At 51.3% G+C, this 15,328-nt stretch overlaps 1 protein-coding gene across 3 annotated transcripts in view; it reads left to right on the forward strand.

The window, feature by feature from the left end:
• The first annotated feature begins 293 nt into the window (after positions 1 to 293).
• Positions 294 to 15,328, forward strand: part of OPCML (opioid binding protein/cell adhesion molecule like) — a 259,744-nt gene continuing 244,709 nt past the window's right edge. The window contains exons 1-2 of one of the 3 annotated variants that reach the window (XM_090123389.1): positions 294 to 389; positions 1,102 to 1,293. In XM_090123389.1, coding sequence (XP_089979515.1) covers positions 1,233 to 1,293 — 61 coding nt within the window. In that variant the 5' untranslated portion in view covers positions 294 to 389; positions 1,102 to 1,232. Of the gene's footprint in view, positions 390 to 777; positions 794 to 929; positions 946 to 1,101; positions 1,294 to 15,328 lie in introns of those variants that run through there. The other 2 variants (XM_090123388.1, XM_090123390.1) reach the window with 2 other exon arrangements.

Below are 15,328 nucleotides of genomic sequence, written 5' to 3' on the forward strand. Positions count from 1 at the left end.
GTAGAGAGCTAAAAGCACCTTAGGCTGGCCTGCAATTAAAAAAAAGAGACTTAAAGCCTAAAAGTAATGGGGAAAGTGTTGTGCCAAAGGAGCCGTTTTAGTTTGCCTTTATGCATTTTAAAAGGCTCACGATATATTTTTAACAAAGCCGCGATGAATATGAAACAAGAAGCTCTTTCTGTTGTTTGGTGAATGTCAAAAGCAGCGTTATTCCATTTGGAAACTTCTTAACAGCGCGGCAGAACCGATCCCTGTGGTGCAGAAATGCACTGAGCTGGGGGGGCTGTGTGAAGGGGGGGCATTTTGGCTGGCAGATATCGCTGTGCCCCCATGAGGAAGCTGGGGATGGAGTTGGGGAGCTGGGGCACGTGGCAGAGGGATGGATGGCTGTGAGTTGGGGATGCTCAGGGCTGGGCAGCAGTGTGGGAATGTGATCTGGGGGGCAGCAGGGGGGGCAGGGAGAGGATTTAAAGACTCTGCTTTGGGGGAAGCTGGGTGGTATCGATTTGGGGGACAGCAAGAGCAGAGAACCCCATTCTGGGTGTCCTTTGGGAGCTGCTTAATGCACAGAAGGGGGGGAGGGGGGGAATAGAGCTCTGGTTGGGATGCAAGGAGACAGTTCTCTGTGTCAGATTTTTGTGCAAAAACCACCCACTCACGCTCCCAAGCTGGGAGCCTCTGCTCGCCTCCCTTGGCAGCAGGCAGAGCTGCCGGCTGCTCCAGGGGGGGCCCTGCGAGGGGCGAGCTGGGGGGCTGCCAGCCCCGCCTGGGGGCACGGTGTGGGCACAGCGCCGTGCGTACATCACTGCTGCTGGGCTGAAGGCGGCCGTGGGACGTGCGGGTCCTTGTGCCCGGGGGGGGGGGGGTTAAGCCCGTGTTTAACTCCCCAGTGGCACAGAGAGAGTGTGCGGGTGTCAGTCAGCAACCCGAACCAATGGGTGCCCGGTAGGAGGTCTGCTTCCCCGTGCACGGCCGGAGCCCGGTGCTTTTCGGGCTAGTTGTGCGTGTGTGTGTGCAAGGAAAAATCGGAGCCGCTGACTGCCTGCTCCTGTCTCTCTTTCTCTTCTCTCTCTCTCTCTCTCTCTCTCTCTCTCTCTCCAGCTCGCTAACTCAGTCTCCCTCCCACTGCAAACATTGGATTTAAACCTGCTCAGCATTCAACGCAGACGAAAGCAGCGGCGGCAGCAGCAAGCAAGCAAGCAAATCAGCCGCGAGCCGACCGCAGCTCCAAGATGTACCATCCTGCCTGCTGGATCGTCTTCACCGCCACCACTGCCCTGCTCTTCATCCCAGGTAGGCAGTGCGGGAAGCTTCCCCCCCCCCGGGGGCCGGGAGGGAGCGGTGCAGAGGATGGAGAGGTGGTGGTGTGTGCTGGGGGGACCCGGACTTGATGCCCGTAGTGCTTGGCTGCACGCAGCAGCGAGTTGCTCTGCTGCAGGGCTCGCCGAGCGCTTGCAGCAGGGTTCAAGGCAGCGAGCTGGCCTCTGGGGAGAGCTCTGGGTGCTGGCAGTGCAGGAGGGAGGCACTGCACATCGTGTGTGTGTGCTGCCTGCATGGGAAGAGCCGGTTCCTCTGTCCAAGCCCTGTCTAGACGTGGTGGGAGCTGGGATCACGCAGCTCTTTCCCCTTCCAAGTTGGGCATCTCCTGCATCCCTCTCTCCTCTGTGAGCTGTCGTGCTGTTCACCCTGCTCCCCCACATCCCTGCTGATTGCCACCGGGCAAAACGGGCTGCCAGCCCCGTGTGTCCTTTTACAAAGTGAATATGAAGCCCCCGATGTGGGCACCCACAAGAATGAGCCCACCTGCAGCAAAGGTGCTCAGCTGCTGTGTGCTGGGCAGGAGGCTCCCAAAATGCAGACTGGCCTCATCCCCTTTGCTCACCAGGATGAGGGGGAGACGTGAGGTTTGCATTGAGCACCGGCTCTGAGCTGATGCTCGGCGGTGGGGCAGTGAGCACAGCTCTGCAGCATATCCATGGGGAGGGGGAAGCAGCAGAGTGGGCAGCAGAGCTGCTCCTGGGGGACAAGTCACTGGTATTTTCAGACAAGGATGTGTGCTTCTAGCAGCTGAAAAGATTGCGGCCCCTGTTGAAACAGATGGGGACTGGATGTTGAAGCTCGGATCCTATCTCAGCCCAACATGTGTTTTTCATGACTGTCAGTGAGAATTATGTTGGACTCAGGAGGGCAGGGAAGATGCACAGCTGCAATTTGAGCTGTTCTCTGTGGTTTAGTTCCAGTGCTTCTCTGCGCTGGGCTGGCGTGTGAGAAGCTGGAAGGGGAGAGATGAGCTGTGTCATAGCTGGAAGGCAGCTCTCACCTCTGTGAGACAGCTGTGATGAGCACAGGAGTGCTCAGGCTCCAAGTTGCTGCTGGAGGCTCACATCATGGGACTGTCTGTGTCCAGGGGTACAGTGCCTAAGGGGTGCCACAGACATAGGAAACAGCCACTGACATGGGCTGGGTGCTGCTGATTGATGCTTGGGTCCCATTGATGCTTGCTGTGATGGCAGGGTGACATGGTGTGTGCTAGGCAAGCATGGGCTGGGCAAGATGTGCCAATGGAGGACCTCCTACAGCAGTGCTTTGATGTGTTGTCTTTGGCTCCTCAGCAACACCACAAGCCGAAATGGTGCACCTATGGCAGAGCAGAGAGCACGTGAGAGCAGGGATGATGCATTCATCCATTGGGGAGCACAATGATTTCAAGGGGAAGTATTGCAGTGTCTTATCTCGAGCAAAACATGGCAGTGGGTTTTCCTGGCTTGGGGGCAGCTTCTCTGCCCAGTGCTGTTGGGTTGAAATTGCAATGGAATGGATGCAATGTAGCATCCAGAAGAAAATGGACCATGCAGTTAAGCCTCCAATAACTTGAGAGAGGTTTCTTGATCTGCACTTTGCCGTTGTAGCTTTCCCTTCTTATTTATACTGAGCAGCAATATCTGCTTTAGCTCTGAATGTCCCCTGAGTCAAACCAGCCTAGGAATTTGCCCAGCTGGGCTCAGCTGTTAATCCATCACACTGAAACCTGCTGCCTGCAGTAGAGGAAGGAAAACGTTCTGGTGTGCCAAGCTGCTGCCTTGGTCCTTTTCCGACCCCTGGGGCCTGAGTCTTCCGTTGGGTTTTTAATGCTGTTGATTTTTTTTTTTTTTTTTTTTGCAAGCAGAATCCCACGTGCTCTGTGCAGGTGATGCTCCCCTGGGATGTGCAGAGGCTGTTTGTGAAGTGTGAACTCTTTTCCTCACCATTTGTGTGTGCATCCTGCAGGAGTTTCTCATGGGGTGGTTAAAGTGAGAAGGGAACCTGCTTTTAGAGGTGTAATTAGAGTGAAGGGAAACATCACAACTTGAAGGCTCCTGCAGAAAATAGCACTGCGAAGTTATTATTAGCTGTAATAGCTTATTTGCCAGTTTTTTTTCCCTCTTTCTCTCCCACCTCTGTTCTTTGCTTTTCCTTTTTATTTTCCTCCTTTTTACCTTTGTTAGGAAAGATGTCTATTTTTTTTTCCCACTGGGCCTCGCATTGTCTCGTTACCAATTCACTCCTGTGGAATGTAAAGGCACGGAAGGTTAATGCAGTAATGAAACCCTGACCCCTCTGCTCATAGATAGCGTCTTACTCTGTAGCTCTTTATTTCTTTCTCTACAAGTTCCCATGCAAAACAATTTCTAAAGGCTAATGTTGTTGTCACCCGGTGGCTTTGGGCAGGGTTCCTGGGTGACGTTGCTTTCTGAGATGGGCTCTTCCTGATGGGAAGGATGCAGTTGTGGCGTGACATCATGGCTCTACTGGTGGCAAAAATCAATGAGCGTCAGCTTGTTCAGACATTTATATTGCGGCCTTTGCTGGCTTGGCAAAATGACTTGTCATGGCAATGGCTCCTTCCCAGCTGGGGCTCGAGCCCTGCAGGCTCAGAGCTGTGGCAGTGCAGGCTGCAAGACAGCTGCTCCTGCTGCTGCAGGTCCTGGCATCTGGGAGCCTGCTGGGCAGAGTCCCCAGTGCCCTGCTGTCACCTCTTGCATGTAGGACTTGCTTTCTGCACCCGCTTGTGACTGAGCCTGACGTGGGCTGTGTGGCGTTGGTGGTGGGTGAAAATGCAGTCTAAAATGAAGAAATAGGCATGGCAGGAGTTACGAAGGCTGTTTGCTCGCTGTTCAGGTGTGATGGCTGGGCTTGGGGGTTGCTGGATGCCGCTGCCACATGGGGCACAGCTGTGACCCCTCTGCCAAAGGGGATGCAGGGCTGGCAGAGAGCTGCTGATCCTGCAACTAAGCCGAAGAATAAGTACCTGGAGCACATTAGTTCTGCTTCAGTGTCATTCCAACTTAGACTAAAAGGGATTTTCTGAGCTCTCTCGAAGGCTGGGGATGGTGGTGGCTGCACTGCTGTGGCCATCAGCCCTCCATCAGTCAGAGATGTTGGGGAAGAACCATTAGCATCCCTATGCCCTGGGCTCCCATTTGCCTTTGCAAGTGGTATCAGGAAGGAATGTGATAGGAGAAGGAGCAAATGCAGCTTTTCCTCTGTGCAAACCCTCTGCATTGTAAGTTTCTGGAACGATTTGTTCTAGGGGCTCTTGGGCTGCTCTCTCTGGTTGCTGCCTTCCAGGGTGCACCAAACTGGATGGAGGACCTTGCTTTGCTTATTCCAGCAGATTCCCTTTGACAGCATCCCCTCTGTGTGTCATTCTGTGGTTGCAAGCAGCTGGATGGAGGAGTCTGTTGGTGTGAGTCTCTGTGAAGTCCTGACACTGAAATGAGAGAAATGGTTCAAAGGCACCAATGGGAGCTGGGTACATTAAACTGATGCCTTTGAAAATCTTCCCCAAAGGCCTGAATGTTTGGTTATGGTGGATCTTAAGTTGCATAAACAGCTATGTTCCTATTTTACACTTGAATATTCAATTTGAAGTTTGTGCTCAGCTTGGTTAGAGCATGATGAACCCCTGTGTGTTTGCACCCAGAGCTGGTGGTCACCCACTATCCTGTCCCCAAAAGAGATCCCCACCAAAACTGGATGTCTTCTTTACACACACGTATATATACATATATATATACATACATATATATATTTTTCTCCCTTATCAAAATCTATGGGGTCACCTGTGCTCAAAGCTGACCTGCAATCAGCCTGGGCTTTACAGCTTTCTCCTTTTCCCATTCCCAGACAGGCAAATCCCAGCGCTGCTCCCAGCTGCTGCTGTGTGCAGGGTGGGCTGTGATCTCAGCTGTCAAACTTGTCCTCTTTTTTCTTTTTTTGTTTAAACTTAAAAATAATAACAGCTCTGCCACAAATCTCCTTCCCTCCCTTTCTCTAATGAAGGCATGGTGCTTATAATTACCAATGCAGCAACTACGCATACAGAGGTGGCTTTGACACTTGCTTCTCAGTGGGTGGGTTTTTAAGGAAACTCCTCTTTTTTTTTTTTCCCCTTCCATTTTTTTCCTTACTTAGAGGAAAGAAACACTTACCTGCCTGCTTCCCATGAGCTCTGGCAGTGTGTTACCGTGCTCTTAAGGGTGACTGAATCTCTGTGGGCTGGATTCTGTGGATGGACACGTCAGCCCTGGGCAGCAGGGCTCAGCCTGATGCGATGCCATCGGTGTGTCAGTGGGGCCATGCAGGGATGCTGGACTTGTTGCCTGTGCAGCACAGTCATGTGCCTGCGGGACACGTGTGCGATGAGGCAAGGAAAAGGGGGGGGGGGGGGAAGAAAAAAAGAAAAAAAAAAAAGAGTTATTTTTAGGTTTACTTTTCTGTGAATTCAGCGCTAGTGAGAAGTGCTGGATTGACAGCTCTGGAGATGGAAGCATTCTGCAATCTGCAGGGAAGGGGAGCCCAGCACATTGCCCTGCTGGGTCCGTGCTTTGGGATGGATGCTGAGGCTGGAGTGAGTTGGTCTGGGGTGAAAAACAACAGGAGGTCTGTCCTGTTGGCCAGGGCTGGCCACTGGTGGGTTTAACATGGGGTAAAGCCTCCTAATGGGGCACGTAGGGTTATTTGAGCTGGGGAATGTGGGTTCCTTCATGGTGGCTAAGTCAGCGGCTGCTTGTGGACCAAGTGAACCTACAGCAAAAGGGCTGAACTCCCTTCTGTGACAGCAGGAATGTTGCTGTGTCCACTAATAAAATGGCCCAGGCGCGTTTATCATAGGCACAGAACCATTTGAGGTGGAAGGGACCTTCAGAGGTCATTTAGTCCAATTGTGCTGCAATGAACAGGGACGTTTCATCCCCACGTTCCTTGCAGACCATGGAAGGGGTCTTCATAGTGGGCTTCAGGCTCCCAGAGCAGCACCAATGGAGGGCACTGGGGAGTCCATGCTGTGCATCCCACACGGTGCCTCCAAGGAGCCTTCATCCACACCCACCTGCCATCCCATCGCCTCTTCCTGCACCACTGTTTACTTCTGGCTTTTGTTTCCTGTACTTGTTGCTATGCATGTAGCGTGTGGAAGAAGCTCCAGCAAATATAGGCCACACTTTGATTGTTCAGCAGGCTGGAAAATGATGATTATAATTTTTGACAGAAGGGAAGGAGGGGGAAGAAGATCTCTGGGCTTTCAAATCTGCTCTGTCATAAGCAGGATCTTGCAAGGGCCCTCTGACTTCTCCCTCCCCAAAGGAAATAGCATTTGCATAGCAAGAGGGGCTACAGGAAAAATTCTTCTCTTTACAAGGGCAAAACAATACTTACTCCACTAATCCTTCCACCTTGTGCAGCAGCCTTGTCACAGCACATAAGCAAAACATGGTTGGCATTGGCCAGTAATTGAACGGGAAGCATCCGAGAGAAACCTGGAGTAGGATGCTGCTAAAAAAAAAACAAAAAACAACAAACCCAGTCCCTGTTAGACACAGCCATGCGCAGCCATATCCCAGGCACGTGTCTGACTACATATGGCAGTGCTGGCTGGATGTGACAGCAGAGCCCGTGCAGACCTCCACCCAACCCCTTCCCATCCCATGCGGTTGGCGTTGGCTGTCTGCTCCCCGCTGGATCTCCCCGTTGTTTTATTGAGCAGCTTTGGCTAATTTTCACGTTAATTTTTTTTTTTTTTGTCTTTATTTTAATGCGATCGCTTCTAATGAGGCTAATGACATTTAGTCTCCATGGCGGCGCATGTTAATTTGGTCACCAAAATGTCAGCGTGAGGCGGATGTGTCCTATCTGCCCGCGACAAACGCTCTGCAGACAAAGGGGCTCTGCTCCCAGCCGTCCCCTCCTTATCTCAGGGCATACAGGGACAGAGCAGGGCATTTGGCAGAGCTGCCCTCCCAACGTCCCTCCTCTTCTGGCACCGGGCTCTGCTGCAGAGCCCCATGAGCATGGGAGGTGAGGAGTGCTGAAACGGAACCTTGGGAGCAAGCTGGTGCGATGTAATTAATCAGATGTCAAAAGCCCTGAGCAAAGTTAGCTTTGATCAGTAGGGAAATCTGTCAAGCAGGTCGTTCTGCTGCCCGTGGCGTTCTTCTGTCTGTCTCGGCCCATCCATCTGCCTTGTCCCTTCTTAATGTGGCCAAGGTGGCAATCTTCTGCAGCCAGGTGGCACCTTCCAGCCTGCGAAGCTTGGGATAGCATCTCCTTGTCCTCACCAACTCTGGTGGTGTAGGATATAGCGATGTGACCCTCCTCGCTGAAATGGGATGCCCTGACATGGGCTCCTACAGTTTGGAAACAGGACTGTGGCTGTAGGCTGGAGGTGGATGTAGGTGTTGCAGAGGTGGGAGAGTGCTGCTGTGTAAACTTGGCTGCCTGCAAAGTCAGGGGATCAGGAGCAGCCCCAAAGCTGAGGGAGGCAGTGCTGAGACTGCAGGTGGCTGCACGAGGAACAGTGACTTCTGATATATTGTACTCGAGTCTTACCAACGCGTTGAGCCTCAGGAGCCTGAGCCGTTTTGCTTAAGAATGAATCCCTTTTTTTCTGCAATCTGTGTCCAAATGCAGCTGAATTTGATCTGTTTCTCCTTTGATCTGTTCCTCCCTCTCCATTCTGCGTAGCAGGAATGGATGAAGATTAAAGTTTGCAGCTTCTGAGCAAACTAGGTTGCTCATCACTGCGTGATACCCAATTACCTGCTGATACCTCAGGAGTGAGAAGGTATTGATCCTGCTTGGATTTGAACTTGTTGAACCAGAGAGTCTGGATATTTCAGATACGTTGCTTAGGACACACCATTTCCTATAGGACCTGAAGCGCAGCCTCTGCGCCCGCAGAGCTCGGAGCTGATGGAGGTGGCTCTGTGTCTCTGCCACATGGGAAATAACCAATAAGTGATAAATAATAGCAGGTGCACTCTGCAGAGTGCACACGGGATGTGGATGTAATGAGTCCTGTGACGTGCGTGAGGACTATCTCCATTTTTACAGAAAAAAGGAATTCCCAGAAGCTGATATTTTCCCCCTTAAGCCCGTGGCTTTCTGTACCTCATCTCTGTGAGCTCCCCAGGCTGCAGAACTCTGTGGTGGCATCCCCTGTGTTTGCCTGCCTCCAGTCTTCTGCTGGCTGTCACGTTCACAACTAGAAACAGCATTTTAATTAAGAAACAAGAGCAAAAATTCTCTCCAAATCAGGTGGTGAGGGGAGGCTTGAGGGACTGGATCGAAATATTCATTACTGAAACGTGGTATCGGGTCTTGCTTGCGTGTCATGGTTGTTCCTGTAGATCTTAAAACACTTCACGAAGAAGAGAAATTTCATGGTCCCTGTTTGTGCAGACAGGAAAGCCAAGGAATAAAGAGGGAGAATGACTTGCCTAAGGCATGCATGGAGAGATGTGTTAAAAGACACGTCCTTGCTGTAGTTCCAAATCTGAACTGGAGGCTTCTACGTGTTTTTCCTTGTGAAACAGCAGGTTTCAGATTCATCCTTTGAGAATCACAGTCAAAAGACTGAAATCAGTGCATCGAACCCCAACATTTCTCTGCTGTGCTGAAGTGGAGCTGGGGCAGCAAGGCTTGCACTTGGGGGCTGTCAGAGCTGTGATGCCCAGGGGTGATGTCTGGAGGCTGCTGAGCACCACTTGATGACTAGCAGGCAACGAAACACGGCTTTGTGAGTCAGTGGGCACTCTTTGCTGCTGTTGGTGTGGGCAGGAGGACAGCACGTTCTGGATGCCCTTGTCCTTCCTTGCCTCGTCTCCATCCGACTTCTCCGTAGGTCTGAGAGTGCTGATCTCAGAGCTGAAACCAGGAGGCGAACAGAGAGGAAATTCTCAAGCACGCTCTTCTCTCAACCCTTGGGCTCAAAATGGAAACACTCTGCAGTTGAACTGAGAGCACACATTTATCCCAGTAATGCTCACCGTGCTTCTGCTCTGTTTGCTGGAGTGTCCGCCGGCTGCTCCGGGGCTGCTGCTGGATGCCTTTGCCAGCCTTTTCCTATAGTCGGGGTGCTTTATCTTTATAAAGTAGCAATAAGTGGACAGTATAATATATTTCACTTTTAATAAGGTGTTGCCAGTTGCACACACTCCGCAGAGCAATTAGTGTCAAAAGCAGCTAAGCAATGGCGGGGAGCCGTAATTCGGCTGTTTACCGACCTGGAGGATTTATGGGCAGTCGTTGGGGGGAGCTGCGGTCGTGGCTTGGCCGGGGATCCAGGAGGTGCTACGTGCTGGCTGCAAAACCACGAGCCTGCGAGCTCATGGAAGCTCTTAAGAGAGGCCGAAGTGAGCTGCTCGTCCCTTGTGTTGGCCCATAGGGCTGGGGCTTGGGAGGAAGTATCCAAAAGAGGATGCTGAGCCAGCCCCGATGTGCTAGCCAGCTGAAATGTGGCTGGGAGGACCTCTTTGTTCTTCGTGTTGATGTGGCAGGTAGCTTTGTGGCGTGATGCTGTCTTCTGTGCTGCTGCGGGGCTGGGTTGCATCTGGGTCAACTGAGGTTTGGTGCGTGGCTGGTGGAGATGGCAGAGATGGGGATGGAGAGGGGAGCTTTTATGTCTTGGGGCAGCCCTGCTTTATGGCAAGACCTTCACCTTCCCCTCTAAAGGAAATGGTCACAATGTTTGGTTTCTGACGTGAATATAAGGGATATTTCTGAGCTTATGCCCCTATCCTCTCCCCCATTTCCACCCCCTGTTTCTCAGTTCAATAAAGTTCCAGTTCCTTGGGTTTGTTCTCCAAATTGAAAGCCTTCCATTTTCGCACCTCTGTAATTGGTGCTATCTGTTGAGAGAAACTCTGCAACACCAGCCAGCCAAGGTCAGGAGGAGCTGAATTGAATTAAAAGGAAGAGAAATTGGTTCGAGGTGGGCAGAGGGCCGCAAAGGGAACGATGCAATTTCTCTCCTCGGGGCTCCTGATGAGCAGAGAGAACGGCAGCTTCCCTGAGCACCTGCGGGGTGCTGACACCGACCCACCCACACCTTCATCTGCACACGGAGGTGGGCACCTCACGACTGCAAACAAGGAGATGAGGCCCAGCGCCTGGTCCTTTATCTGGTCAGCGGGATGGGGCTGTGCTCCTCCAGCTCCCGGGCTGGGATGCTGACAACTGTCACCGCAATGACCTTGCGGTGATTAAATACAGCAAGAAATTGTCTTTTTAATAAGAAACTAAAGCCGTGATGCAAGCTGGCGGCTGGGAGATTTAAAACGCGGTGCTGTGACCCTGCCACTAACTCAGACCCTGCTGTAGGGCGAAGGGTGAGGGTTGAGATCCTTAGCTGGGTTAAAACCAGAGACCTCAGCAGAAGTCTGTGTGCAGCCCTGGGGTGGCACGGCTGTGGCTCACGAGCGCTGCGTGGGGCTGTTTCAGGGGTATGGATGCGATGCTCACAGCTCTTATTGAGCTGCTTGGGGATTTTTCCACTGCGTTTTTTTTTCCTTGAAAAATGTATATTTCTTCACTTAGCAAATGTGTCAGCGGTAAGTACTCCTTGCTTGCAAAAATCGCTCTGGGAAGTTGGTTTGCTTTGAGAATGCAGTTTGCAGGAGCAGGGGCTGTGTCCTGGGCAGTGCTGTGGCTCCAAGTCCCTCCTGTGCCCTGGTTCCCAACCTATAGCCTCCATTCCCTCCGCGCTGGAGCTCTCCTGGGTTCATAATAGTGCTTACGATGCAGTTGGCCCAAAGTCTCCCCAGCCCAGCTAAATGTCTGGTTCTTCAGCAGCATGGCCATGCTGGCCCTGCAAGCACTCAGATTAGAGTGGCTCCACCAGGAGACTGCAGCAAGGGGGAGGAGATGTTTCAAATGGTGGAATTTCAGGGAACAAGGCGACAATTTTCCACCCGCTTCTGAGCTGGAGCAAAGCCCTCCCAAGCTCTTTTTGTTGCTTCCCAGCTGGGCTGGCATGAGGACATGGCATTTATTAGCAGCAGTATGAAGGCAAGAGGCCAAAGGAGCTTTGGTGGATGCCAGGCTCAGCACCCAGTGCCCAGCCACTGTTGGTTGCTGGTGGCTGTGCTCAGGGGATGTTCCCAGTCCTGGTATTGATGCTCGTGGCCTTGCTGTGCCGTGCTCTCACCTGGGGCAGGATGGTGATGGTGTTGTGGCTGGAGGCTGCAGAGTGCCCTGCAGCCCCTGCTCTGCCTCTCCCGTAATTTATACAAGAGCAAGCCGATGTTCCCTTTTAAATTGACAAAGGCAGAGAATGGAGCTCGGGAAGCCCTCTGACCCCAGAGTCCTGGTCCATGAAAATTACAGGCGCTGTACAGCGCATTTCCTCTTGATGTACTTGCAGTGGGGAGATGCTGGTTAATTTGCCAGGACTCAGAGGTGACCTGGGTTTAATAAAGAGGATTAATGGATTTGAGCTAAAGGTCTCGGCTGTTTGGAGCTGATAGGCTTCTCCTTCGAAGACACCGCAGCAGGCGCAGCTCAGCCTCTTGCAGGGGAGGCGGAGGCGGTTGGCTGAAAAGAAGCGTGCTGCTGTGTAACAAGGGATTTCCTCGGGGTTAATGGCCGTGCAGGGCAGCCCCGGATCCCAGTGACCTGCTGCATGTGCTGCTCTCATAAGGGTTAACAAGAGCTGGGTGGAAAGGATCCCGTGTGAGGATGTGTTCTAGCACCAGTGTTGGGGATGAGGTTGAGCATGTGCTGCTGCTGTGCTCTCCCTGCACATCTTCGTACTGCTCAGGGAGCAGTGAATTCCCTGCAGTCCTGGCCCCACGCTGGCTGTATGTATTCCCATAATAAGGCAGTGGAGCCCTTTGGATGGGAGCAGCAATAGGCGGGTCTGCTTTCCCTGCCAGGCAAACGTGTGTGTGATCAATGCAATCAGCTCACCCTTCAGCTCCTTTTTGGGTTGGATGGAAGAGATGCTCTGGCTGAAACCCGTTTATTGAGTGGAGAAGGTGCAGTGAAATTACAAGCTGTAGCTTTTACCAGCTCTGGCCTTCTGTCTTGTCTTTTCCTTATCCAACAGCTTGTCTGGTATTATGAAGCATTATTCTCTTAAAACCCCATTTTTCCCCTTTTCAGAGGGGTAAGCAAGCACTCAGCAATGCATCCTTGGCCAGCCCTGTGTAGAAATGCTCAGCAAGAGATCCGGAGGGCGCAGAGCTGGTTCATCTCACAACTATTATTTATATCTGTAAGGCTGAATACTGACCTGCTTTACCTTAGTGCTCATCAGGGAAATCCAAATGAATGATTTCCTTGTAAAGCTGAGCACGGGGTTGGAGTCAAAGCTGTTTGCACTCTCCATCCAGTGAATCCCAGAGCTCTTTAGGACAGGAAGCGAAGGTATTAAATGCATTGCAGAGGAATTAAGTGCAGGACCCTGAAAGCGTGATTCAGCAAATAGTCTTGGAGTTGATGTTCAGCCTGGTTGCAATGGGTTGTGCCGTGCTGCTTCAGGTGGAAACTGTGGAGGGAGTTTGCAGGTGGCCTGGGCATCTGCTTTCATGGCATTTTTTTTGGAAATCCCTGGGGAAAAGGGGCTTTGGCTGCCCTTTGTTCCACCTTTGGGTTTTGCTTCTTTATTGATGTTGGAATTGCTGGTTGCTTTTTGTTTAAGAGGAATCCACTTTGCTCCTGCAGGGTGCTCAGAGCCCCATCCAGTCTGATAGGGCATCTGCCACCTGTCTGGGCAACCTGTTCCAGTGCATCACTACCCTTATTTAAAAAAAAAACAACCAAAAAACTTACGCCCAGTCTGAATTTCCCCTCTTTTAGTTTGAAATGGACGCGCAGTACCTGGGTGCAGTGCCTATTTTGGACTGTGGCAATCAGCCCCGGGGATTCATCCAGCCTGCAAATAGCAATGCCTTGGCCAGGAGTCTGCTCCCCAGGAACACCCCGGTTTGATGCCAGCAGCATTCTTTGCAGTCAGGTCAGGTGCTTTTCCTCGAGCCAAGCCCTGCTCAGAGCTGGCCCTGCAGCTCTCCGTGCTGCTACCTGTGGGCTCAGCAGCGGGAGCGCAGCACTTTGCAGCAGCATCTTGCAAATGAGCCACGCTGCACCCGGGCTGCTGCCTTAATGCATTCAGCCCTCATTGTCTTCCCTCCTGTAATTTATACCTGATGTTGCCGTGTATTATTTAGTTAGGCATGAGAAATGCCACTCGTGTGAAGGAGCACGGCGTGGGCACAGCAAGCTCTGGGTTCTGCCCCTTTGCAGTGGGGAATGGAGCACGGCTTGGTCTGCACTCTGACCCCAGCACCCCATTGAGCTTCCCAGGTCGCTGCCATCCCATGCATGGCCAGGAATCACTGCTCACCCCTACAGCAGGAGATTCAGTTATCATTAGCTTGCATGGCTCCGCATGGTGTCGTGCAGCTGCAAGTTTTTCTGGCCTTTTAAAATATCCAGCTGCAATGTATTATTATTACTTTTTTTTCCCCTCCATTTCTTTGTAATTTGATTCTTTGCCTTTTCATGCTGTCATGTAATGTTTGGGGCCACTTTGGCAGCCTGTGGCCACAGCAAGCGTTCGGACAGGGAGAAAGATGCATTTCGAGAAGATGCACAGCCACAGAGTAATATTTAATATTTATTTCATATTCTATAAATTACACCGTGAGGGAAAAAGTCAGCATCCAAAAATTGTCTTTACTTATTTATTTTCTTTTTTCCTTCCTGGCAGCTTGGAGTTGGGGCAGTGTGGGATGGAGGGGAACGCCGCAGCTCAAAGCTGCAGCCTCCAATTCTCACCTCCCTCAGTAATCCCTAAAGTCTGAGTTCTGACATTTCCAAAAAGTGCTTGGTGATGATTCAGGACAGAAATGGGAGATGTTGACATTTTGCTGGGAAAGGGCGATTCCCCCCCATTGGGGGGGGGTTGGAGGGGCTCCTGCTGTCACCTCCCCAAGGCTCAGCACTGCCCCATCCCTGCAGCACCAATGGGGGGGTTGCTCTTTGTGGGGCAGAAAAGGCCAAACCCTTACAATTACCCAATTCTCAAACTTTTTCCCAGACCCCAGCAGTCTGCATATGGGCTGGCAAAAAAAAAAAGAAAAAGAAAAAACCTCATTTGTGGTTTTTTTCTGCTGAAAATGCACTTTTCTTGTGAAGCCATAGGCAGGCCCACATTGGGGCCATCTTTTCCCTTGGTGTTTCCCACCCTCTTCCTTGCAGCTCTCCAAACCATTTTACCCCCATTGCCAATAAAGGCAAACAAAAATTAAATCTATAATTATCATTACTAATTCCACTTAATTAGTCACAAGCCAGCAGCCAAATTGGCTTTCTCATAATTATCAGATAAGCAGTAAGCACATCTCATAGATTATAATTAACACTGCTTAATTAAAATCTAATATACATACACCCTTTCCTCGACATGTGCCTAATTGGGTTCATGAACAGAGGGGTGCAAAGCCCCTGCCCCCCCCCCTCCCAAGAAGGTTTGCTCAAAGCCATGAAGTTGGTTGAGCTTGCAGTGAAGTTTGTGCCCAGGCTGTGCTCTCTGAGGGTAAAATTAGTGGAAAGCTTGGAAATGAGCCCAAAAAGGGGAACTCTGTGCCTGCAGGGTGCTGTGCAGCCCTCAGCTGGGTGGGTTCAGGCAGAGCATGGAGCTGAGCTGTAGCATCAGTGTGCTGAGTTGGCTCATCAGGAGGAGCACACCTGAGTTTGAGTGCTTGTTGAGCAGGAATTGGGGCTGGATGGCTTTTGGGACAAGCTGCTTTTTTCTTGCCCTTGCTCATAAACACCTTCCTTGCCCTTCTGTCTTCGTTTTCTTTAAAGCACCTCGGTAGAAAAAAGGCATCTCCCCAACGCACGATGAATTCATGCAAGATACTCTTCTGAGTTAAGTATTTTTTATTATTATTGTTATTGCTCCAGCTGTGACCTCTCCATCTCTGCTGGGATCTGCAATAATAAAGCAGCTTGAATAAATTACACTTAAAGAAGGTGAATGTTGGATTTTTGGCTCTGAGCTCTGGAA

The sequence above is a fragment of the Phasianus colchicus genome, chromosome 23, assembly GCF_987193195.1.
Source record: "Phasianus colchicus chromosome 23, bPhaCol1.hap1.1, whole genome shotgun sequence".
NCBI lineage: Eukaryota > Metazoa > Chordata > Aves > Galliformes > Phasianidae > Phasianus > Phasianus colchicus.